The sequence below is a fragment of the Falco punctatus genome (assembly GCF_963210335.1).
Source record: "Falco punctatus genome assembly, chromosome: 4".
Taxonomy (NCBI): domain Eukaryota; kingdom Metazoa; phylum Chordata; class Aves; order Falconiformes; family Falconidae; genus Falco; species Falco punctatus.
Window position 1 is genome coordinate 106,328,965 of NC_137583.1, and position 26,293 is coordinate 106,355,257.

The 26,293-nt window shown below is 39.7% G+C and overlaps 2 protein-coding genes across 5 annotated transcripts in view; one reads left to right on the forward strand and one right to left on the reverse strand.

The window, feature by feature from the left end:
• The window catches only part of RAB5A (RAB5A, member RAS oncogene family), an 18,260-nt gene extending 2,487 nt beyond the window's left edge, over nt 1-15,773 (reverse strand). The window contains exons 1-5 of one of the 2 annotated variants that reach the window (XM_080386438.1): nt 15,709-15,773; nt 9,202-9,452; nt 5,402-5,553; nt 3,812-3,934; nt 1,912-2,005 (exon numbers count right to left, since the gene is read on the reverse strand). In XM_080386438.1, coding sequence (XP_080242564.1) covers nt 1,912-2,005; nt 3,812-3,934; nt 5,402-5,553; nt 9,202-9,364 — 532 coding nt within the window. In that variant the 5' untranslated portion in view covers nt 9,365-9,452; nt 15,709-15,773. Of the gene's footprint in view, nt 1-1,911; nt 2,006-3,811; nt 3,935-5,401; nt 5,554-9,201; nt 9,453-15,483; nt 15,689-15,708 lie in introns of those variants that run through there. The other variant, XM_080386437.1, reaches the window with a different exon arrangement.
• A 194-nt stretch (nt 15,774-15,967) lies between these two features.
• Nucleotides 15,968-26,293, forward strand: part of EFHB (EF-hand domain family member B) — a 33,857-nt gene continuing 23,531 nt past the window's right edge. Inside the window, exons 1-4 of one of the 3 annotated variants that reach the window (XM_080386434.1) lie at nt 15,968-23,492; nt 23,808-23,870; nt 24,792-24,935; nt 25,596-25,776. In XM_080386434.1, the coding sequence (XP_080242560.1) occupies nt 23,343-23,492; nt 23,808-23,870; nt 24,792-24,935; nt 25,596-25,776 (538 nt within the window). In that variant the 5' untranslated portion in view covers nt 15,968-23,342. Of the gene's footprint in view, nt 23,493-23,807; nt 23,871-23,936; nt 24,936-25,595; nt 25,777-26,293 lie in introns of those variants that run through there. The other 2 variants (XM_080386435.1, XM_080386433.1) reach the window with 2 other exon arrangements.

Consider the following 26,293-nt stretch of genomic DNA (forward strand, 5'->3'; position numbering starts at 1 on the left):
ATTCTACATCCATTCTAGAACTGTAAATTAACATGTCTGTTTTCTTTAACTGGAATTTCTGAATTAGTTCTAAAGCATTCTGCAAGCAGCTGTAGCCGCATCCCTCATCTGTCCACGTTTTTGTGTTTCATTTTCTTTCATTTCTGAAGATCATATTTACATATGGTCCTGAGAATTGCATCCAAGTTGTGCAAAAAGCCATTCAAAGTTTCATGCAATATTTATATCCCTGTCAAGATTTCCTCTCAGGGTCCATTGCTGTACAGATTTTGTTCTGTTCTGATGCACTGACAAAGCTGAATTTCACCCATCAATGTGAAAGAATACTCACATGGACAACCAACCTTGCAGACAAAATACCCAAGTACTAATTGGGCATTGTTTTCTCAAATTTACTTTTGTATATTTCATTATCATACAGAGAGGTAAGAATTATTGTGGATATAACAAATTCTAAAAAATTATCAGATTTTGGGGATTTTTTTTTTTTAAAAACTGCAAACTGCACCTTTAAGCAAATTCATTTTAAAATTTCACCAGAACAGTGTAACTGAGCATTTCTGTATCATTAAACACAGGCCTATCTTGAGCATTTATAAGAAAAATACGCTTTCCACTCATACACTTATGTGTTCCCCCACCCCCAAGTATTTATAGTTAATATGAAGCAAGTACTTTAGTTATAAAGTGTTGCTATAGTGATCATTTCATCTGATAGAAGTTTGAACCACACCACAAATTACCTTCTGCTTTACTGACTTGGAAAGCAGAAGAGCTCTTTAGAAACATTTAATTTCAATAGCAATCCTGTTTTTCACAAAAAGCAGTGGGACAGAGAGGTCACTGTAGTGCAAAATACAAAACATATTTAATAAGGTTAATTGACACTACACATAACTATTCCCCAGTAGCAGAGCCACTACTGTGATTAAGGTTACTATTAAATAAGTTAGCCACCAGCCTAAAAACTCATGCTTTCTTTTTCCTCCACTTACAAAATTTTATTACCAATTACATACAATTTTGTGTCTATCAATGCAATTTCTTAGTCATTTATACTTACCATTACATGTTAGTATCGTTACAGAAATCCCTAAGATTACGTTAGGGCTAAAAATATATTAGTAAATATACTTTTTACAATCAGTGCCCTTTACTTATACTCGGACACTGAATTTAAGCACACATCACCATCTTTGTCACAACTTTTGGATATCTGATAGCTGCATTTAGAATTCAAATAAAATTTTAAACACAGAAATGTATTTAGCAAGTGTTTTGTTTACCCTAAATTGAGTATTTGACTTTTTTTAAGCAAGTTAGCATTCTCTCATTCTGAAGTGTTTCCAGCTTCAATTACCGCTGTCTCATAAAAAGTACATTATTCCAGGTTCTGCACTTACACAAGGCAGCGTAGAATCTGCTGCAAACAACATACCAAAGGGCACACATTCCACTTACATTCTTACACTAAGTTGATAAACAAAAGCCAAGTAAATCTTGCAACTAAGAAAAGCTGTGTAAAACTCTTAAATTACCTATACCAGGGGAAAGGTGGGTGGCTTTTTTTTATATAACAACTAAAGCTTAATTTTGCTTGAGCTTGATGCAGTACAATATTTCAGCATGGAATCAAGACAGGTACACAAAACTTGCTGATAGAATTCAAAAGTAACCTCTAGCTTAGCGATTTTAAATCCAAATGTTTTGGTGCTTGACAGAACACCTGTGCAACTGTGCTTCAAGTTTATCTGACCTCTGAACATCAAAACCAGTATGAAAACGCTTAAGGAAGCTTCAGTGCCAGAATCAATTTTTGTGAAATCCAAAGATCTTTGGTTAGAAAGATTGTGATGGTATGAACCTCACAAAAAGGATTCCCTTAAATTTTCAGTCTGTTTGTAGACTCACCAATTGCCATGAATATTTCATTTACGTTCATAGATGTTTTGGCAGATGTCTCCATGAACAATAAGCTGTTATCATCTGCATAAGCCTGTGCTTCCTGAAAGTTAAAGTAAGAATCATTACTTCATTAAAAAATAAATAAATATCACACAATCATTACACATAATTTTATTGCTACTAAGGGACAATTTTTATACCATTTGGAAAGAAATAATGTTTGTTGAAACACGTGTGACAATGTGTTAATCAGCTATGAAGTTACAGTTCTATCAAGCAGATAAACATCTAGAAAAGCAAACTTAAAAATCCCTACTCATCTTAAAAATATCCAGATGGAAAAATCTCTGACAAGATTAAATAATAAATAAAAATACTTATTAAAAAGACAACCCTGATCCAGAACACTAGCTGTAACAGCAAAACCTAATAAGCTCCAGAAAGTGCCAAAGCCGATTATTACCCTGGAAAGAAGGCATTTTGTGAACAATCCTGAAACTTTCAACCATCAAGGCAGATGGATCAGAAAAGTTTCATTATCCTGACAAATTCACAATTATAAAGTAAATGTGCAGTATTAAATATCTCACCACATTATCTCCCTTTTCAGTCTGAATTTTGATCTGAAATACACTGTTTATAAAAAGTTCCCTATTTTTGCCATTTCTCCTTAGCCAATTCAGCTGGGAATCCCCAGCTTCTTAGAATTACGTAACTGTCTTTGCATTCAATAGGAAATCTGCAAAAAGACAAACTACAGAATACCTATGATGAAAAAAATAATCTACAGTACTCTATATTCGTTAGGTAATATCTGCTAAGCTATGTGTAACTATATCTGAAATCACACACTAGCAAATACTTAGAAATCTAAAACGTGCTTTGCAATGAGGAAGGATTGTCAAGTCTGCAAGGAACCCATAAATCCACATTAACAAAGACCCAAACATCTGAAAAACAGTAAGATTGTGATTGTACAAAAAATAGTAGTTTGGTAATAATCTCATTAAGTTTTTCACTGCACACATGTATGAAATTTTTGTTAAATATCACAATTTTTCACAAAACACATATCTTTATATTACAATTAACATGGAAGTATATGGAAGTAGAACATTAGAAAACAGTTGTTGAATTCTTGCAGACAAATACCTAAACCACTGCTAACCTTCATAGTTCAGCTCCTATAGTTACAAAAGGATTCATTACTATACACAGCAGTATCTTACACAGTGACATCAAACACAGATTAAAACAGTAAAAGAATTAATGACTAATAGATGTTATCTCAATTAAAATTCAATCAATCATGAATGGACCAGAACCACTAAGTTTTATTTGCTTTGGAAGCTCTTTTCCGATGACTTGGTTAAACTTCCTAGAAGACAAAATATAGCAGTGAGCACAGATACATCCACTAAATCAGAAAGAATGCCATGAAATGCACAATTAAAACTTGAACACTGCTTCAACAGTATAGCCTAACCAAGTTAAGCCCATCAATCAGCTTTGTATCATACCATAATCAAAATCTCCTGCTGACAAGTCAGAGAGAATGGTTTGCACAGTTACTGCTACCTCACCCATTGAAACTAGTTACTGGTAATTTGGGGCAGAAGACAGGAAGAAGTTACATCAAAGAACAGAAATTCAATTAGCCGTAAAGATATGCAAATTAATTAGTTATTACTCAAAGTCTAAATTATTCAAAAAAGGCTATTGCTACATATCACTTGTACAAAGATTTTTTCAGTAACATGTATAATTCAGTATCAATTGGCATATACATTTAACTGCATGACCTCTGTAACAACTAGAGAAGCTATGCACATAAGTTCCTCCTACGTTTATTTACTTTCTATTCCAACAAAAATGCTATTTCTATACACAGAAGTTACGTACATACCTGAAAATCCACAGCTCTCTTGTTAGCTAGATCAGCTTTGTTTCCTGCTAAAGCTATTACAATGTTAGGACTTGCTTGTCGCTGAAGTTCTTTGACCCAATTTTTCGCTCTGGCAAAGGACTCCTGTTAATGATTGCAAAATGATGCAACTGAGTTTTATTATCCTTTTGTACTCACCTATTATCCTAATCTCTGTTACCTACACTTCAAGCAAAAAGCCAATGTAATGCTGTCGTCTTTGTCCAAAGGCACACTTTTAACTTGCCAACTGAGCTTTTAAAATTAAACATTCCTACCTTAGTTCTCAAATGCGCTTAGTTGGGATAATGCTGAAAAAGTAAGTAAAGATAGGAAGGTCTTTATGTAGACAGAGTAAGGAAAGAGAAATGGTAAAGAGAGAAAATGGGAATTTTATAGGAGAAATCAAGTTATGAACAGCTATACTGACTGTCTCAAAACACTTCCTAATTACTGAGCACTGTGTATTATGGTACAGGGTTTCTCAGTTTTTTGAGGGTTCAGATTTTTAAGTCTTACTTCACCAAACACAAGTGAAGTTTATCTGAGCTAAGTTCAAATAAAAAGAAAAAAAAATAACCTTAGGTTTTGGTCTCAATAGCTTGTGCTACTTTTCTAATCCCTACCCTTTTAACCTGCAATAATACGATATTAAAATAATCACAGAATGGGTTGGGTTGGAAGGGACCTCAAAGATCATCTAGCTCCCACCCCCCTGCCATAGGCAGGGATGCCTCCCACTACACCAGGTTGCTCAAAGCCCCACCCAGCGGGCCTTGAACACTTAAGAGATGGGGCATCCACAGCTTCTCTGGGCAACCTGTTCCAGTGTCTCACCACCCTCACAATAAATAATTTCTTCTTTATATCTAATCCAAGTCTACCCTCATTCAGTTTAAAGCCATCCCCCATTGTCCTATCACTACATGCCTTTATAAAAAGTCCCTCTCCAGCTTTCTTGCATGCCCCGTTTAGGTACTGGCAGCTGCTATAAGGTCTCCCTGGAGCCTTCTCTTCTCCAGGCTGAACAACCCCAACTCTCTCAGTCTGTCTCCATAGGTGATGTGTTCCAGCCCTCCCTCTGAGCATCTTTGTGGCCCTTATCTGGACTTTCTCCAACAGGTCCATGTCCTTCTAATGCTGGGGGGCCCTGAGCTGAACACTACCAAAAATAAACTATCACCAGGAACGTGGTGAGAGTAACAGCTCAATTCTGGTGAACTGATTTAGAGGTATGTTTGAAACACTTCTACAATGCCATTTCCTTGGTTGCTTGCTTTCTCTCTTTTTTTAAATACAATAAACCCCCCTAGAAATGGTCTTTTAGCAAAAAAGGTGTAAGACACAATTTAACATTACATAGTCCAATATGAAATGAGCAACCTGAGTGAAATATGTCCCTGTCCATGGCAAAGGCGTTGGACTAGATGACATTTAAAAGGTCCCTTCCAACCCAAATGATTCTGAAATGAAGAACTGATTCATTCAAGTCAGTGAGAAAGATTAAGGAGAGATGGATTCAAGACTGCTATCTTCCAAATCCCCCTTGTGCCTCCCTAATACAGTACTTACCTCATTTGTAATGTCGTATACCACTATAGCTGCTTGTGCTCCTCTGTAGTACATGGGTGCTAAACTGTGGTACCGCTCTTGCCCAGCTGTATCCCAAATTTCAAATTTTACTGTTGTATCGTCAAGACACACAGTCTGGGTTAGAAAAGCAGCTACAAAAAAGATAGAGGAGCTGAAACCAGAAGTCTGCTTATATCTCTATGTTCATTTAAATTATGTTCACGGAGATGCAAGTATGATTTCCTTAAAAAACTCAAGGCTATTAAAATACAGCAGGTTTGAAGCAATCATTAGCTGATAGACTGTAACTCTGATCAACACAGAACAATTATTTAAACAACCAGTCTTCCCTCAAATTGAAGACATAAGAAAAAATTGGAAAGAATTCTCATTTTTCTTTTTGTAATAGTGAATCTGAGCAACCACAAGCCTTCTCTAGTCTTTTAAGTACATTTCACTCTGCTTCAACAGATTATACAGAGTACCTGTAACAGCATCCCATCCAACAGTTCAGTTATTTAAATTCTACACATTTACATTACTTGAATAGTATCTAAAAGCCTTGATTTTCAGCTCCTGAAAAGTCCACCTTAGCTAACAGGTATGGAAGAAAGAATCACTTCTCAGAAGTTCTTGTTCTTAAAGCAGCCATATTGTCAATTCTGCAAGTGATCTCAAGAATTAGTATCAGCATAATTTTGATAGCCTGCAGTTTCAGGGAAACTTGCATCCATTGGCACTATAGCTGAATGCATTACCATAAATAATGGTCTTCTAATTACAGAAAACAGTAACTTATTCCAAGTCTTCAAACAGTTACTCCCAGCAAAGATTTTCCATTCAGATTAAGATACACAATAGAAACATGGAGTTGAGTACCCACAGAATATAGAAAATTATAAAAATCAAGCTAAAATCTCAAGAATTTATGGGGGGAAAAAATTCTGGAAAGCAGGATTTCCTTCTACTGAGTTCTCTTAGCCCTTTGAGTTTTAACTCGGCTTGTTCTACCTTAGTTTTTGAAGTTTACAAATAAAAGCATGCAACTATTACAGTGGTCTGACAGGCTGTCTTGATTACCTGCTTTACCGTCACATTGTTTGCCCAGTTATAGTACATACACAGCAGAAAAAGCAACAATTTCAAGAAATTACATGAAAGTCTGAGCAATCCAGCATAAATGTTTGTAGTTCTTCTTCCAGTCCTGACAGCCATTTAGTGAAAGACTGGACTGGTCTGCCCTTGCTCTTTTCACAAAGAAACAACCAGAAACATTTAAGACCTTCTGCTTGCTGAAACATTAAGGGAAGTCCCCTACCTGGCTGAACTGCGAGGAGGCTCTCATCCCTAAGCATACTGACAGACTGTGGCCAATTTAAATCTAATGTCTGAAGAGGCACTGACCCATAACCCTTGCATACCTGGGATGTTACCTTGTCCCACATACTCCAAGACATCACAGCCTATGAATCATTCCAAAACTGCTGCAACTTTCAACTCATTACAGTAAACCAAAAGCAAGTCAATCTTGCTTTGTAATCAAATCCCCCAGCTGCATTACATTGTAACTAACATACAGAAGCCGACTAGTTAAGTGGTCAGGTGTTCCTGCTTCAGGGGTATTAGCATCCGTCACTGATGAGCAGGGATGTTGGAGAACGTAAAGGCTTTGATGTTCCAATGTTAAATCACCGTGAATCTCTAAATGGTAAATATCCAAGCACTGGTAAAACAGGCTCCTCTTGGTAGCTCCCTAAGCAGCCCAGAACTAAAATAAAGAGGAAATAAACATGCATCCTGCATCAGACTAAAGGGCATCCTCCTCAGAACAAACTCAACATTGTATTTCTCCAAAGCAACAATAAGATGTTAAACAAGCAGAATCTGAAGTTCTTACAGACATTATTCTCTTCAACAGGAGAATGTACCTACACACCATAAATGAAGGGGTGTACTTGGGATGAGAATTTAAAAAAGGGGTTTATTCTATGGCATCCTTTTGTTTTTGTTGAAAGGAACATTTCAACCACCATAAAATGCCAGTTAATTTCTGAAAACAAGGTACCTTTCTTCTATCTGGCAAGGCCATAGCAAATTGAAAATCAGCTATGTTAATTATCTGAAAGCCTATCACCCATGACAGCCATAATTTTGTCTTAAGCAACTAACAAGTATTGCTACACTATCTGAAGTGGCAAAAACACACCACTACTATCCAGTATGTCTGTCTGTAACTGCACTCTTTCAGATGTTTTTATTTAGATTCACAATGCACATAAGCCTCTCTTTGTTAAAAGGCCCTTATGTATACAAAGAAAATTACGCCTTAGGCAACTACAAGCTACAGAGTCAGACAGTTTTCTCTACAGAAAACTTTTTCTGAATCCCAACATTGCTGCATTTAATATCTCTCAGCTGCATTACATGGCATTTCCTTGTTTCTATTTCATATGGAAGAGGCACAACTTAATACAGACTTAATTCAGACACTAACTGTATGTCTGAAATTGAACGTAAGGTCTTATTTAATCTTTGTATAGATTTTAAATAGTGTAACAGGGTTTGGGTTATCCCTAGTTCTACCCAGACACTAAACCAAGAAGAAACAAAAAGGAGGTTAGAAGAATTGGACATCGCTGAAATTGAACAATGAATTTAACTTGATTTTTTTTAAAATTAAAAATCACGTTGATATTGGGAAGTTAATTCGCTATAGATCTTTGAGAATGCTCTCCATATTACCACATAGCTGTATAAGATTAATACAGGAACCTTCCACACTGACACCCATCCTAAAGCCATTATAAAACACACAAAGCCAAAAGTGTGCGTTAGTAAGACTGCTAAATGAGAGAAAAAAGTGGCTGCCCATTTATGCTGACAGATACACAAAATAAATACATGTAACAGCTGGAAATAGGGTAAAAAAACATGATGCAATGAAATTCAGCTAGTATTTATTTTCGTGATCTTTGTAGATTTTTTTACATTTCCACAACTGTTCATGTGTAAAGACACATACAGACCACTGATATGGCTTCATATAAATATTACAATGAAACAGACTGATTCATGCAAGCAGCAACAACTAGACAACATTTATCAATCCATAAAATCCGTATTTTGCTTAAGTCTGTACGATTAGAGTAAGGTTAAAATTTATCCAAGGAGGAATAGAGCTCAAAGCACAAACTTAATGTAACCAAAGAAATCTACTGGGGGGTTTGGGGGTAGGGCATAAAATCTGTTCACAGTTAAACAGACTTTTTTTTTTTTTTCTAGTAGCCAGCACCTGTTTTGTTCAAAGTCACAAAATGTAAAACCAGCACATTAAATTCTGTGGTTACTAACAGAGAAAGGTATATTCAGAAATGTAGCAAGTTCTCCTGAATCAAAAGTAAAGCCAGGATGCATACATGACAATACAAGCTTTTTGGAAGATGCAGCATTTCCCCCCCCCCCCCCCCCTAGAAACCAAGTTCTTAATTCTTACTAAGCAGTTAGTTCATGCATTAGGCATACAACACAATTAAAATAGCCACACATCCACCCACAAACAAAACGTAACATCAAGCCCAGTTTTCAGAACTACGTAGTTCAAGCACGCATTTGCTTTCTCCACCTTGTGCCAACTACAACTTTAATCTTAGCAAGTTACAGTTCTCAATTAGAGACATAGGGCTCAGTTTTGATTCTTGCTGTCAATGACCCATTCTAGAAGTGCCATTACATTCCAGGTTGTCAAGGACAAGGACAATATAAACTCAATGTGAAAAAAATTAACAGGATAGTTTTCTCACCTCCAATCGTACTTTCTTGAAACTCATGAAATTGTCCTTTTACAAAACGAAGCACCAAACTTGATTTGCCAACTGCAGACTCTCCTAATAGTACTAGCTTGAACTGGCAAATTTTATTTCCAGCATTTGGCCCATTGGGTCTTGTTGCTCCTCGATTAGCCATGCCCAAATTAGAAAGAAGTCCTTTGTTTCAAGCTTTTGAAAGCAAGTTCCAGGGTTCAGATTTCAGTGGTGCTTCTGCCAGTAACAACCTGTTTATGAAAAGACAGTGGGTGATATTAGAATTACAAACCAAGTAAGAAAAAAATCTAATTCATTAATGCTTACAAGTAACTTGTCCTAACATTTACCAAAGTCAATAGTCCAGAGCACAGTTACCATCGCTATTAAGATGTCAACTATAGAGAACATCTGTGACAAATGAACCAGTTATCTTCTTCAATACTTAGTCTTCCAATTAAAGCTTCAAATTAGGACATTAAAATCCAATTAAGTTTCTTCTTGTAAGCCTTCAGTCTCTTACTACTTAACACATCAAGATGAAAGTATAACAATAGATTCAGACTTTCACATTATTGATAAAATATCAAATGAAAAGAAATACTAATTCCTTCCATAATTTTGCTATTGCTGAGCAATATTCTGAAGTCAGCACCGCTATGGGATGCTAAAAAATTGAGCAAATTGGGAAAACTCAATCGCCAGTTATTTGCAAGTATTCTCAATTCACTTCTAACACGTCTATCAAATGCAATTTCCTTAAATAAAAATACAATGATCCTGATATACAAATCAATACCTTCTCTAGTTAAGAATTGTACTTTGAAAAGCAAAAAACCAAAGCCTTCTATATGTAGAAAAATGGATTGACTTGACCAGCTAGAATTCCAGATCACTTTGTGAAAGCCACCACAGAACTATATGACGATTAATTGTTGTTTCCAGTACCAACATGTCCTAGCAGATCAATATTTGCAAGAGATCTTTGTTAAGAACAAGTATGAACACAGTGTATTCCCTTGTCTACCTACTCTTCTTTTAAACTCCTTAAAAAAACCCAAAAGAAATCACAGTATTTATTCATATGGACAGAGAAGCCTTTAGACTCTGCCGGTATCACTTCTGAGCCTAAGATTTATGCTTTTTACACACTTAACAGATTCAATCTTTTTGCAGGTAGGCATTGCTGTACAAATGACTGGCATAATCACCTTCAGTATTCTCTTTCCTCCCAGCTGCCAAAACAAAATTCTAAGTGAGCCCACAGGAAACATACCTAAATGTTGTTCACTCAGCTCTCAGTGATAGAAACATCTGCTTCTAAATTTCTGCTAAATAAAAAACCCTAAAACACCAAACAAAAAATCACCCTATAGATTTATCCTACTCCAGTTGATTATTTACTTGAATTGTACACACTTTGTGGTAATACACCTTTTCTAGCATCTAGGATGCAAGCAAGTTAAAGTACATTAAAATGGATTTAATACTTATCTTGCAAAAAGGTAAGTAAACCTAGTATTTTCAAGTGACTTCTTGCTCTCTCTTCAGTATAGTAAAGCAACTACATTTTTAACCAAGTGGCTGTCTTTAACCATCTCCTCATTTCAAACCACTAAGCACATGTGTCAGGCACTTGAGCATTCCAGTTTGTGGCACACCTAGCTCAGACACTAAGCCTTCTTTCTCCTTCCTCACTCTCTTTGGTAAACCCAACACAAGTCCTCAAGAATCTTCTTTTCTGGAGAGTGCTTCCAGCATTCCAGCAGAACTCCATTCTCCACTAGGATATGCCCTTACAAATTCATTTCCATGCAATAAGCAATGAATAAATATTAGCATATTTATTCACTAACATAACAGTTGAAAAATGGTATTTTATGTCTCACTATAAACAGAACTTGAATACAGGTCTTAGGAAAAAAATTTTTCATCATCTTAAAGACACTCCTATTTACTCATATTGCTCCTTTTCCCATACCTCAAAATAAGTTAGCTACTTCTAGGTAGGATATTCCAGTCCTGTAGTCATCCCTGTCTGTCCTGAGTTTATGTCCTGATTGGTATTATGATAACCTTAAATCAACAAATTATTATTTTTTTATTTGCACAGCATCATCTAATAAATATCAGGCTTTAGATGTATGTTCTTACAAACATGTGAAGGTGTACCACAGTGAAAGATTGTTTCTATGAAGCAAAAAAGCCCCTGCATATCCCATATTATTAAGTACCATAATAATGTATAATGTATAATAATACATACCAAAATTCTTACTCAAATTTTTGTTTAGTATTTTAGAATACAAGAATGGAGCCAGTTATTTTTAAAAGTACCAGACCTTTCATGCTTACAGTACAAACAATTTATACACAGCTGGTATGTTGGTTCCCAGGCAAGACTCTTCCCCACCTCCACCCTACCCCCCATGCTGCTCAAATATACTCCGCAAGTTGTGGAGCAATTTGGATAAAGATGGATCCGTGACAACAGTTAATCCCTCCCTAGCTATATTACAAGACAGAAAGCAGCAAGGCATAGCCAAAATATAGGTAGCTCAGAATACTACTGGCCATCTGTTTTTCCTTTGGAAAAGTAATGAAGATAATTAAGTTATTTCTGTTTTGAAAATGAAATACATCTGTGTTTGCTGTGGCATTCTAGTGGTTTGGATAACCATGAAATAATTACACCCCTTTAATCTTAATTCATCCCATGCTTTTCTAGACTCTGCAGCATTAATAGAGACATAAAGACTACATCCAATAACCATGTGAGTTAGTACTCTTTGGAGCAAGTGACTTCTACATGACACAGAGCAAGGAAATCAATCCACTACACCAGTTATTCACTATGACTGCTTTTTACTCGCTGTTTCCCATATTGAGAGCAAAAGGAGGTCTGACTGAAAAACAGGCAAGACTGATTTAACTCACCTAGTATCTATTTGTTTCAACTGGTTATTTACAGCTTCTAGTTATGCAGATTTTTATCACTTAGAAAACGGTAATTACTACCCCTTAAAAAACTCCTTCAGAACCCAAAGCTGAAACAGGTTGTCAAGAAAAATACCTAATTCAATTTTTATAGATGTCCAGGTTACAGAAGCTGTAGTTGTTAGAGAGCTTCAAAGTTTACATTCTTCCTTCCTCATCAGAAATCATTCCAGATGCTCATATACCACGTAAAAAAAACAACCAGCTGTCAAGCTGATCAAGATCACACTACCTGAGAGGAAGACCATGAAGTCCCAGAAACATAATGCAAACATCATTCATTCAATAGTCACATTGATATAACTAATAATGATAAAACCTACTACAGTCATACCACCCACTTTTTAACAGCTCAGGATAACAAAAAAATAAACCCCACGAGACTGAAAACCTGATAGAGCACATCCAGATGATTTTGTTACATTAAAAAAGTCACTAGCACCTTCTGTAAGTATATAGAAATCATCATCTTTTAAAGTTTCAGATGATACTGAAACTCTTCAGTAAGTTCACAACATGGCAACACACAAACACGAAAACCAAAAAAATTGTTTCCTTAATCTGAAGAAAAGCAGCACTGCAGTTTGACATAGCCATTACAGAAGGGTTTTGATCTGTTCTTTTTGCATTTGTGTGATGAACATAGTGCCTCACAAGGATTTAGCAGTAGATTTCAATGCTACAGACCCCATGCATGCTCCAAGCCTCAGGTCACATTCATTCTCCAGTTCCTTAAGTCATCTGTAAAATACTAGCCTTGGGAACCGTAACAACACCATGCAAGAGAGGAATACTACATTCAGCACCCGGCGCACACTCCAAATTCAAGTCTTTTTTTGAGAAGTCACTCCCAAGATAACTCTGAAACTTACTTCAATGGCTTTCCAGCAATATCTATTTTTTACCCTTAGCTTTGGTGAAAATTTCCAGGAAAAGACCTACCAACATTTCACCCCCATTTCTGTATACTAAGTAAACTTTGAACCACGTGAAGAAAAAGAAACTTTGATGAGACATTTCCATTCATCTACACAAAAGCAAGTACACAACTGTTTGATTTGAACCAAGATCTTAAACTAACACGTAGGGATGTAAGGAAATTATATAAGAGTGTGCTAAGGAAAATACTATGAAATCTCTTAGATGGATGGCTTCATATGGATAGAAACGAGGGAGATTTTCTTTTATGGAGTTTAAGGTGAGAACTCAGTACTTTATTAAAAGACAAGGCTCATTTTACAGTGTTGGGTACTGCCAATACATAGGTCCTACTGGCAAGTAGCAACTTTCACTCTTCTCACAGATATCCCCCAAAGGCACAGCAGCTCCATGCTGAAATGCCAAAACAAAGTTTGGAGCATATTATTAGCAAAGTACTCCAGTTAATTTACCAAATGCAGGGTGTTCTCATCACTCTAAATGAGAAATTTACATACTGCTAGATAGTCTTTTTGTTAGTGAGTTTTATTTACAAAAGACTCGTAAGTATTTTAATAGATAACCACACAAATTTTATTGTGCCCGAGTGTGTACAAAAAACTAACAGCCCCAGCCAATACCTACAAATAATTTAATGGCATAATTCAGTCATTTCAGTGTTCAGATGAGTGCCTATTTTAAACCACAAGAAAGCTATTACAGAAGTATCAAAATAACACTAGTGACAAAAGCCAGCCTACTAAAGAGATTAAGAGAGTTAACACTGTTCCTACAGTGAATGTGATTAAGTGCATTATCAAATGCAAAGAACACAACAACATTCATGTTAATTTTAAAACCAGACCATTCCACCATTTTTATATTTCAGAGCAAGTGACAAGTGTTTCTTACTGTGAACACACATAGAACTGTAGTAATTTCTAATAAACTCTTTCATGCTTCTTGAACAGAGACAGATCACACAATGCTGATGTTGCAACCATTATCTACTTTAAATTTGTTTATACTGGACTATCTTCAATGTTTTAAAAAGCAGCATCTCAAAAGCCTTGCTCATTAGGCACTCCTACTAACAAAGTTTTCTCTTATTCCCATCCATGTCTGGCAGAATTAGCATGACATTTTGCAGTGTTAAGACAGTGATACATGTAACTATCAAAATGCTTGTCACATATAAGCCAGTTTATATTGAAACATGAGACAGTAAGTTAACATGTGAATCAATAATCACTGCAAAAAAACACTGCCTTCCAATTAAACATAATAACCATCTCATGAGCTCATACGAACAATGTATAGTACCATTTGCTTTCAGATAAACTGGTTTATCATACAGGAAATGTAAGTAACGATGACTGTACTATCATTGTCTCCAGCCACCTCACTTCAACCAACATCTACCTTTTTCCTGACATTTCCTATTACAGAATAACAATACACACATGCAATCTAGCCTGCCTTCAACTCTGAAAATTCTCTACCAGATTGGAAAAAACAAAGATGCCATGCTTTTTACTTGTTCTGGACATTACGTGGAAGAAGCTGATTAATTTCAGCTGCTTAGTTAACTGTTCAGCCACTCTCTTCCACCGCCAGGCTCTGAAAGAGGTATAAAGTAAGACAAAAAAAATAATTCCAAATGCCGAGAGACTAGCCTTCCATAGCCCTGTTTTTTAGAACGTTTTGATTGCTGTTAAAAGAATTCAGCTCTCCTCTAAGACGTACGAGGGCACAGGTTTGCTCCTCCACCATAGCTTTACGCCTAGTTCCCACGAGGTCTCACGTACAGCCTACCCAATATACTAGACCGGTCGCGACCCCCCAGACGGCGACGTGCGGTCCGAGTACTCGACTTCCCACCGCACTCCCCGTCCCTCCTCCAGCCGCAAGTGAAAGGGAAGGCGAGGGACCCACCGCCCAGCCCCCCCTGCGTCCCCCACACGCCGCTCGCAAGGAGCCACCCTGCCCTTGCGGCCGGACCCAGCAGCGGGGCTCGCGGCAGAAGGGCCCGCACGCAGCGCAGGATCCCAGCGCTCCCCTCAGCGCCGCGGTGCCTCCAGCCTCCGCCGCCACCTCCCCTCCCCCGCGGCTCCCTTCCAGGCACAGGAATAAGGGGAAGTGGGAAAATCGGGGGCGCCATTTTGAGACGGGAAAGGAGAGACCAGCCCCCCCTCCGCGCACGCAGGGCTGCCCACCTCGGCAGCCCACATCACGGCCCTGCCTTCCCGCTCGGGGAGGCGGCCGCCAGCAGGAGCCCGAACAACAGACGCCCGCCCGCCCGCTCGGCGCAGGGGCCCCCCCGCCCCGTGAGCGCGGCCCCCCGCCCCGCCAGCCCCGCCGCCTCACCTGGCCGGGCCGCGGCGGCCGCGCGCGGGGGAGGGGGAGCAGGGGCAGCCGGGCGGCGGCGCAGCGACGTCTGTCTGTCTGTCCGGCCGGCCGGCCGGGCGGCGGTGCTGGTGGGCGAGCCGGGGCAGGGTGGGCGGGTGGAGGAGGGGGAAGAGGGGAGGCGGCTCCGCGGCGGGGCGCGGGAGAGGGGTGGGGGCGAGGGGCGGGGGCGCAGCCGTGCCTCACCCAGCCCGCCGCCGACTTCCGCCGCCGCCTCTGCCCCGACCAAAACACACCACACACACACACGTACTTCCGCCGCCGCCACGTCACGGCCCGCACGCGGCATGCGCTTCCGGTTCGGTGGCGCGTCACGTGACTCTCTTTCTTTCCCACGTTTTCCCTTCCTCCTTTTGTTTCCTCTTCCCCTCCTCCCTCTGCCCGGCCGTCACCATGGCAACGCGGAGGGCCGGAACCCCTTTCGTAGCCGCCGCCGCTTCCCCCCGCTCCCCCCCCCGGGTCGCCACGTGCGCGGAGGCCTGTGGGAGAGGCGCGAGGCGGGCTGCCCCCCTCACCCCCGGGCCCCGCGGCGCCACCGCCGCCACCTGAGGGAGCCCAGGGGCGACGCGGGGCCTGCGGGTGCGGCGTTCCCTTCCCCGCCCGGCCTCGCTGCCTGTGTCTTGCAGCCGGGTAAATCCCGAGGAGCGGCTCGGCGCTGCGGAGGTGGCCTTCAGCAAGGCCGGGGCCCTTTGGCCGTGGGGTGTTCGTGCCTCCGCCTCAGCGCCGAGGACATGAGTCTCTGGGAGAGACCAAGCGCTGCGGGTGCGGTGCAGCCTGAGGAGGCCACTGAGGTGCCAGAGACAGGAGCTGTGTATGACACAGAAGAGTCGTGGTTTAATGCTTTAAAAGAACCACTTTCCAAAGCTATTAGTCAAATGAGTTGAAAGAAGGAACTACACAGGAAAATCTGAATTAAGATTGGGAGTTTACCTAACTTCAAATTGAACAACCACTGATAAAGCTGTAGAGATGGGCTTCTTATTGGGAGAGTGCTAAAACTTAAAAGAGGACGGGTTGATAACAAGTCTTGATTGCTTTGTATGTGGATATAAACAGTCTGACTTAATACATGCAAATATAAATATCCCACCTTGCTCTAAAGACTGGTGGGTGTACATCATTGGTTTTTGGCATTACTGGTGTATTTTGTGGAGCCTTTGTAATCCTTTGTATCTTTATGTCAATAACTGAGGGAGGATGCTGACAAAACTGAGGATAATTCAGGGATGGCCTTTAGGAATGGTTAACAGTCTGGAAATCTTGCCTCACAGCCGAAGATGTGAAGACCTGCTGACCTTGTGAGAGAGAAGGATAAGGATTGCATGGTAGCAAGGTCTAATAGTTGGTATTTGAAGGAATGAAAAACGGAACTTGTAAGACATTTAGTAAGTTTATCAATAATGGTATTTAATGATTGGTACAATTTAATGAAAATTGTTTAGATACTCCGTCACTGGAAATACTGAATCAAGATTTGATGCTGCTGTACTTTTAAAATATGCTTTAGTTTTTTTAGTAAAAACCACATGTGTTTAATTGACACAAAAGTTAAGTTAGGGAAAGCCTATGGCCAGTGTTACACCAGAGGTGAGGCTCCCTTATGGCATTCATTCATAAAATATGCGACTTCAGTGTTAGCTGTCCAGTCAGTCCTCTTGCCAATGCAGGCTTATCTTCACCTGTTGTTGCTACTTTAGAGACATGCTGAGAACAGAAAGAAAGGTTACATCAGTCATGTTGCAGCCTTTTTTAAAAAAATCATCTCCAGTCTTTGGTGTCGCATCAGAAATATCTCCCTACTTGTAAAATACGGCCTTGTAGAATGAGAGGGAAATCGATAAATGTCATATCTGTCTGCTGTTGTGTCTTCTGGGGTTTTTTTTTGGTCTTTTTTTTTTTTTTTTTCTCCTTCCCTAGTATGGACATATCAATACTTTAAAAGGTACTGAAGTGGATGGAATAAAATCAGTCTGTTCTTTTCTCTTTATCATCTTCAATTCTTTTCCATGTACCATTGTTAGCAGATTGGTCTCTAATAATTTCCCCATTCTGCTTTTACTCAGTCAAAGTTAATCACTTACATATTTGCCTTACAAAAAGCATTTCTGTAACAAAAAAGTGAAAAAGACTTTGAGTTCACCAGTGATGCAGAATGCCAGACTAGCTCCAGAGAAACATGTTTGAAAGTATGCAAGTTTTCCGAGCTGTGAGTTTGCTGAAGCTTACAGTGAAGACCAACTTTTAGAATATTTGTAAGAATGACCTTTAAATGAGGTAATCCTGCCCTAATGCACTGCTTATTTGCCATAACCCTCTGACTGGTTTCAGTGTGTTCAGCTGGACTGCAGGATTTGCTGAGCAACACACCAGAATCCTGATAAACAGATGGGTTTTAATATATATTATGAACATACATCCAAGCACCAGCCAGCATCCAAACAACCTGGCAGCTGCTTGCTCACGCACTCACCTCTCTGCAGCAGGGCAGAAAATAGAATAGGAAGAACAAAAGCAAGACTACTTGTGGGTCAAGAGAAAGGCAGTTTGGTAGGTAAAGGGGAGAGGGAAAAGGCAGTATGAAGGAAAACACCTATCGCCTCCCACAAAGAGACCAATGTCCAACCAGTCTCTGAGCAGCAGTTGTCTTGGAAGCCAGCTCCTTCTTCCTCTACCTCCAATTTTTATTGCCGAGCATGATGCTATGTGATATGGAATATACCTTTGATTAATTCAGGTCAGTTGTCCCAGCTGCATTCCCCTCCCAAGTTTCTTGCCCACCCTCAGCATACCCCCCTGGGCAGGGACAACGACAAAGTGGAGAAAGAGAAAGCCTTGACCCTGTGCAAGTACTCTTTAGATGTAGCTGAAGTACTGCTGTGTTATCAATACTGTTTTAGTCTCAAATCCAAAACACAGCACCATACAGGCTGCTAAGAAGAAAATTAACTCTGTCCCAGCCAGACCCAGTACATACATGAACAGTTTTGGATGAAAAAAATTAAAATATTACACTATTTAGAATGATTTGAATTTAAATTCAGTTTAGAGATTAAATGCTCACGTCATACATGGCATTTCATGTTTCACTTAATCTACTCGAATGAAGAGCACTAATAGAAGATACGATCCTAGTCTATTTCTGTTTCCAGCTGCCAGCTCAGACCTCTTGAGTAAGTTGTGATACCCTACAGCTGCAGAATGAGTTGGATCAACCACTGATGTAATGCAAAAAATTATTCACCAGAAGACAGTTTTGTAGTGGCTCAGCTCACTGAACCAACTCATCTGTAGCTGCAGGCTGAGTAGATGTGGTGCAGATTGGGAGTAGAGGAGTATGAGTTCAGAGAAGAAGAGCCAAGAACCACCTGTTTGGCAGTAAGCTTTGGTTAGGTGTAACGTGAAACCACACACTCAGTTTACACAGGAAGAATGAGAGAAAATACAAAATGTAATGCAGTGATGTTCAGAAAAGAAGAACCGTTACATTCCGCATGTAGGGATCAGATATTCTAGCCTTCTCATATAAGTAAATAAACAAAATACTTTCTCAAATTAGAATAATTTTTCAGATTAGCAAATATACCTGAAATTGAAGGCTGCATGGAATTTTTGATGCACGAATTCATGTCGTATAGTTGCACTAATGAAAAGGGGGCAAAAGTGATACAGAATGATTAATTTCACATGAGAGATTACAGAATTTTTCTTTTCAGAATCTTTTGAGCAGACTTAAGATACATTGCAGTAGGCCATTGTTCTGAAACTGCTAGCATGAATGCAAAGCTCACATGCTTTTTGTCTGTTAAGTATATAGGCACTCAATAGTTTGGGCAATGGGGTGAATGCACTCCGAGACTCAGAGCCTGCAACAGCAGGTCTAGGGTGCTGGTGTGCTGCTAAAAAGCGTGTCATATGCATGAGGTTATCGCTAACTCCCTCCCTGACCCCTACACAGAGCTGTAGGGTGTCTCTTTCGCTTTGTGAAACTTGCAAATTGTTCATAGCTGGTTGATGCTGGCTTACTGGGTCAGCAAACAGCAAAGAGTCACAGTGATTGTGTGAAACAGACGCAGTACTCAAGTGACTGAGTCCCAATTACTGTATTTTGGGATCAACAGGTCTCTGTGAATGTTAGTGGTGAAGATGTTTCTTCTGTTGTAGTCTGGACAAACAGCTGTTTAAGAAATGCTCTGAAATCAGAGCTGGATAGCCTTACCAGTGAACATGTTTTTGTATTTTATGCCATCTTGGGTGATATGTCAGATAGCAAAAGTGAAACTGTGTTGGATGATCTTAACAAAAATGTTAGTCAGCCATGATTTCACCAGACTGATTTCTATCTATTTCAGCATTTCTCTGCAGAGTTTAATCATATGCTCCGTTCAGCCTTTTTGTGTTTAAATCTGACTCTAGATGTGTAATACTGAATGGAAATTTGCTTTAGAGGATGTGCAGAGTCTCTTTGTTTCAAGTTGCCAATGTTTTTTTTTCATGTGTCCATCTGCTGTAGTATCTTTTTTTCTGTCTTCTATCTCTGCTTGTCTACATTGTTTCTGTACATTCATTGGTTTGGTTGTATCTTACGGTATAGAATGTATGCAGCACATAGCAGTAATTTTGTATCTGTAAATGAGTTGAATTAAAACCCATGAAAGTAACCAGCCAATAACAACGAAGAGTTTCACAGTTTGCAGCATTTTACATGGAGTTCTCTGGCCTTCAGAGGCTGAGTTCGTCACAAACTTAGTGCTTTGACGGCCATCTCTGCCAGCATTGTAGTCAGAATGAGAACTGTGTTGCAGAGCATGGGATCTTTGTGCTTCATAAAGGAAGCAAAGTGCAGGCATCTAGGCAGCTTCCTTTCCTCATCTTTCATCCTGAACAAGACAGAAAAAGGCAATATATTGTGGGAATTGGATGCCAGTAAATACAGGTAACTTTTAAATAACAAGTACTGTTGTAGCAGGCAATATTTTGTTCAATTTTTTTCCAAAACCGCCTTCTCTAGAGATCTGATTTTTTCAACACAGGAGGTGACAAATTCATGCTGAAGTCAAGAAAGTTTCAGTCTTTTTTCTAAAATGGAGTTATTTTTTTTGTTTTGTTTGGTAATTCATCAGCTTATCTTTAACATTTACAGATCCTTCCTACCCTACAAATACTCTTCCTGCACACCAACTAGCTTGCAATCTAAGAAGGAATGAATATGACACTGATTCCTAAAATGAGCAGAATTGTAGTGAGAAGGGGCAGCTCTTTCGTTGGATACATCTACGTGGAACTGTGAGTTCACATTTTATCTGCCCTGTGGACTTAAGAAAACACCTAGAAAACAGAGGTAAGAAACTTCTAGCTTTTACTACCCTTTCTTATTTTGTGTGTCCACCTGTAATGTGCTGAGAATGCTCTTAGCTTGGCTTTTACCAGGCTTAATCCTAACTACTTGTAATACAATGTATATGAAGGGAAAATCTTTCCAAATTCATCCACTACTAGTTTAGTTTCATTTCTGTGACTTCAAGATTCTCATTTTGAAGATTTTTTTTTTCCTGATAGGGGGTGAAAATATGGATGCAGTTTTTCAGCTTAGTAATAGAAGGTATTTTTCATCTAGGAGGTGAAAGAGATGTATTCTTCCATACCTTTTTACTAGCCGGTTTTCTACAGTATCTACCCTGCTATAGTAATTTGTAACAGAAGCAGCTCCTGCAGGTAAAAACGTTTTTCTGTTTTGTGGCACCTGGATGCATCTCTTGCAGAGAGTAGCCAGTGAGATCTCTCTCTTCCAAAGAAGCTAGCAACTGAGAGCATTTTTAAGAGCAGATTTTTGGTCTGAGAGGGTTTAGGATCTGCTTCCAAGATCTTGACTTCTAAGGGATATCTAAGAGAAGCATATATATTGGTAGTAGGTTTCAAATTAATTTATGGAGACCTGCACTTCTGCTGAAAAAAAATCAGAGGGGCAAAACAGAGTAGGCTGAGGACTTCTGCTCTACTTGTTTCTGCAATAGACATTCTTTTTACATGGCCAGGTCCTGTTTTTCTACCTTTGACACAACCTGCACTGGCTAAGTGTATTCTTTCAATTAGCAAGCGTGGCCACCTACTGGGGAAAAAAGCAACGTAAAGATAAATCGGAAATAACAGAATGTACAAAAATGGTAATACCTTGAGCACAGGTGGATAGCCAGCTAGAAGTACAACGAACACAAGAATAAAAATTCAAGTCCCATTTTCCCATGCCCTGCTATTGCCATATAATTTTTGTGATACTTTACTTGACTATTCCTCTCTATAAATAGTTCCCTCTTCTTCTGAGAGCTTTATCCTTACCCAGTTACAATCAGATCAAATTAATCCCTTATTTCTAACACCTGCAGTTTTAGCCTTTACTAGATAGAAATTGCACCTGACATGGACAGATCACGAGGCAAGATGTAATTGATCATTTTATTTCATTTATCGAACTACCAACAATTATTGCTTTATTTAGCAGGAGTGCTCTGGACTTTAAGTAAAAACAAATATGACTGAAATATGAAATAAACTGAACACATTAAGAATTTGCAAGAACTTTAGTTTCCAAGTGGTTGTGGATGTTCTGTATGAACTATGTGGAACAAGCCACATCTGACAACAGAAAAACACACCTACTTTTGAAAAGGGCATCGGAAAGGCCACAGCTAGGTAACAGCTGATGATAACATATGTTACCTGGAGAAGATTAAGTATGTTCACGCCTGCTAGAAGCTATCTGATCATAGTACTGACATGTGCTGTTGAAGCTCCCGACGCTGGAGCAGGTAGGTAGTCAGGTACCCTGACTACCCAGTGGCCTGGTCATCGGTGAGCAATCGCTGCCCAAGACTCATCTTCCATTTGTAGTAAAGAGTCCTGAAAATTCAGTTTTAATTTAGCTTCCTTAATTTTAATTCCTTATCAAACAAAACTTAGGGCTGAGAATAAAATGGCAACAGCTGGTAGTGTTTGTTAATTAATTGCGGTTAAGGTCTGTATGTTTATCTAAAATTGGCTTTGCCATCATAGGAGTGTAGAGAATGGAGCGGGATGTGATTAAATGTAGGTGTTTTGCTGGGAAGGAGAGAGTTTACTAAATGTCACCTGAGAGTAAAAGTCTTTGTAAGAGCAGAGGGGCTTCTAAACAGCAATGAAACTTGTTCAGTCTTACACATGCTGCTTTTCTGAAGTAAGCCACATCTGTTTCTTAAAGGCGAATACAGTGGTTTAGATACACGATGTGTTAAGACAGAGCATTCAGGTGGTGCCTGGGCAGTGCTGACAGGCCCCTCTCACCCACCTCTGTGCCATGGTATCAATGGGAATTGCGGTTTGCTCTGGAGGAGCAGTCTCAGTATAAAATATTATATTAATGTTTTTATACATGTGACAACATTTGTGAAAGGGGCTGTACTTTTTAATAGAATATTTAATAATGACTGAACGTTTCATTGGACTTCTCACTTTGTAAGACTTCCTTTCAACCCAGAGAAGCCTCAGCCCGCTTGTCTGAAAGCTGGTGAATTTCCAAGGGCTGTAATAACGGGTCTGAGGAAGGTGCTACCTCCGCATTTGGGCCTGAATGATTTCCTTGGGTCACAGCGGTTACAAAACAGCCCTGAGTGCGTTTTGTTTCCTGGCTTTCTCCAGGGGGTGCGCGGGAGGTGGCCGGAGCGGTGTGGCGGGGGCGGGCCGGCCGGAGCGGTGTGAGGGGGCGGGGCCGGCCGGAGCGGTGTGGCGGGGGCGGGCCGGCGAGCGCTGGGAGCGCGGCGGGCGGCAACCCCAGGCGGCCGCTCCCGCTGATGTCTCCGAGGGAACGGGTCCGCGCCGCCCGCTGCTGTTGTCAGGCGAGCGGGATAAACGGCCGCTGCGGCCCCGGTGCCGCCATGGCGGGGCCGCTGCGGGCTGTCTACGGGGGGAAGTTCACCGACAGGTTTCCCGAGCTGCCCGCTGTGAGTGCCTTGGCCGAAGGGGTCGCACCGCAGCGCGGAGCCGCCCGCCCGCTCTCCGAGCCTTCCCGGGCCGGGGTCTCGCTGCGGGCTGAGGGAAGAGGCTAGAGGAGGGGCAGCGTGCGGGGCAGGCAGGCGCATCTTGCTGCGGGCCCCCCTCTCTCCCCTCCAAAATGCGTGTGGGTCCTTTTTTTCCTCTTACCAAAACGGGGACAAGTAGACAACAACTCGTGCAAGGCGTCAGAGCCCAATTTGACTGGCTGTGCTTATTAGTCCCGTGGGTTTGGTTATGCCTTGCTTCTTGATTGTATCGTTTAGGCTGGAAAGTTACTTCCCACTGGCGGAACGGCTGCGAGTTGCTTCCCTGAGGTTTTACCCAGGGTGAGTTGGTTTTTCAGGTGCTCCTTGTGGAACTTGTGCCATGATTTCCCATCAGGGACTGTGCTTTGAGACAGGCCCTAAAAAAACCTGCCACCCCCCAACCCCCCAAAACAAATCAGTGAAACCTTGGTCATTTTTTCTACATGCTGCTTTTTTAGAAATTACTTTTTTATTTTATGTTAGTTTTTTAGTTTTTTGTCACATGGGATCATATAGAATAGCTGGTAGGGTTGTAAAACACTTCTGGTAGTTCTTTTTCATTCTGCATGTTTTACAAAATTCACCATGCCTGCTTAGATGGGACTAAATAGAGTCGTTTTTCTCTGGTAATACACTTAGTGATTATTATTAGGAATTACTACTTCTGATGGAGGTCCTTCTTCTTTGCAAGGATGCTTCTCAGAATTGTGCTTTCCACTGGCCCTTCCACATACCCCTAAAGGGTGAGAGGTTACTAAGACACAGATGGATCCCTTAAATAGCACTAGCTCTTCCTTTAAATGGATAATTAAAAAAATAACAAGTTGGTTAAAATAATTTCTGAAATTCTTCCATTGATGGTGGAATTGTTGAGAATCCAGTTAAAGGTTTCTAAAGTTGATAATTGTAGCATCTACTTTTCATGGAGTATATAGGAAGAACCATTTATCCACCTTAAAGATGGAACCAGGTAGTTGGAACTCAGCAACTGTCATTCCTTCTGTTCCTGGTTTGATAAAATTTAGGCTGGTCTATGTTGACCTTATGCTCAGAATATCAGCATCTGCAGAAGTGTATGCACGTGTTAAATCCCTAAAATATCTTCATTTTTTGTTCTTCTCTCTGTGGAATCACACTGAAATGGCTGCAGTATGTTTTCTTCTAATTAATATTTTGTGGATATCTGGTGTAAAATTGTTTTTGCTTTGCCTTAATGCACAGCCCATTACTCCAACTACTGTGCGAAAGTTTCGAAATATGACAAATCCGGCTCCTGGCACTGAAAGAATATTCTACGGCAGAGCAGATGATCCTGACGTTGCAGCTCACTTGACACATGGCATTGCGTCATGTTCTTCACTCAGTGTAAGAGTATGACTGGTTTATTTTTGTTTAAGGATGGACTGCTTAAGAATGTCCTTAGTAAGAGCAACTGCTTTCTTTGTAGTCAGGGATAAAGGTACATAGCTGAGTGACATTATTTTTTGCATTTCGCCACTGTTGTGGATTATCTGAATTCTGAGGTCAATTCATAGGATTTAATTAGCATGATTGAAATAGGAAAACATTTGAAGTTCAGTGACTTTTATCTCTCATCAGTGTCTTAATTCAGTAGTCATTGGAGAAGTTATTCATTTCATTTCAATGTTTATGTTACCTTCCAAAGATGTTATAATAATTTTGACACTTAAATTTGGTCATAGTATAAATTAGGCTGGATTTTCTAATATATGTTAAGAAAAGAAAATCTGCAGTCTTGAAATTTTATAAATTAACAAGTGGAAAAACTTGCATAAAAAGAAAAGGTTCTGTCTCACAATGTGTATTTTATGCAGTTTTATGTATAAATACAGTTTATTTTTGCGACTTGGTAGATAAAATTATGTGAGTGTAATAATACAAGATTTCATTAGAACACTTATGATCAAACTTTTGTTCATGTGTGTGTGAGGGAGTAGCCGTAGTGAAGTGTGAATGGTTAAATTTTGGTTTTCTTGCCTCTTGTGTTGTGTGTGATGTCTTTAGGCAGCTTCATTGATAAATCCACTTCCTAAAACTAATTTTCAACAAAAAATACAAGACAAAAAAGAAGCAATCTACTTCAGTAATCGTGAAGCATCCTTGGGCAGATCACATGATCAATCTTCTATGTTACCTGAGGGCTTGGATATAATTAATACTACATTTGGAACAAAAGTCATTCAAGGTAGGAAAAACTAGTGTTAAAACATGTTTCTTCTAAATACAAGATAATCTGCAATTTAGTGTCTAGCGTATTGTATGCTCCCAAAAATCTCCGCTTAATAGAAAAGATATTACTACAGCAGTTATTGAAAGGCATAAAAATTACAGATTTTTTTCAGTTACAATGAAGAAACAAGGAACTGATAACTTTTGTAACTAGTAGAGCTTTTGGCTCTGTTCCAGGAGAACTGTTTAGGTGGCTGACAACTTAACCTTCTTTTTCCCAACTATTCTAATAGGTCTAATAAAAGATACTACCTTGACCTGTAAATCTTTCCTCCATAGATGGGAGCAAATCACTTACATGTTGACCATGTAACTCTTGCAACAGTTATGTTCATCCCAGTTTTTGTGATTTATTTTTTTTCCTCCTAGTCTCATGTCATTATGCTGTAAGATTCCTATAGATTGATTAGAAATGTGGTGAGAAGTATCATTCTTCCACAGCATTAGCATCTTCTCTAAGAAAATACCGTTTA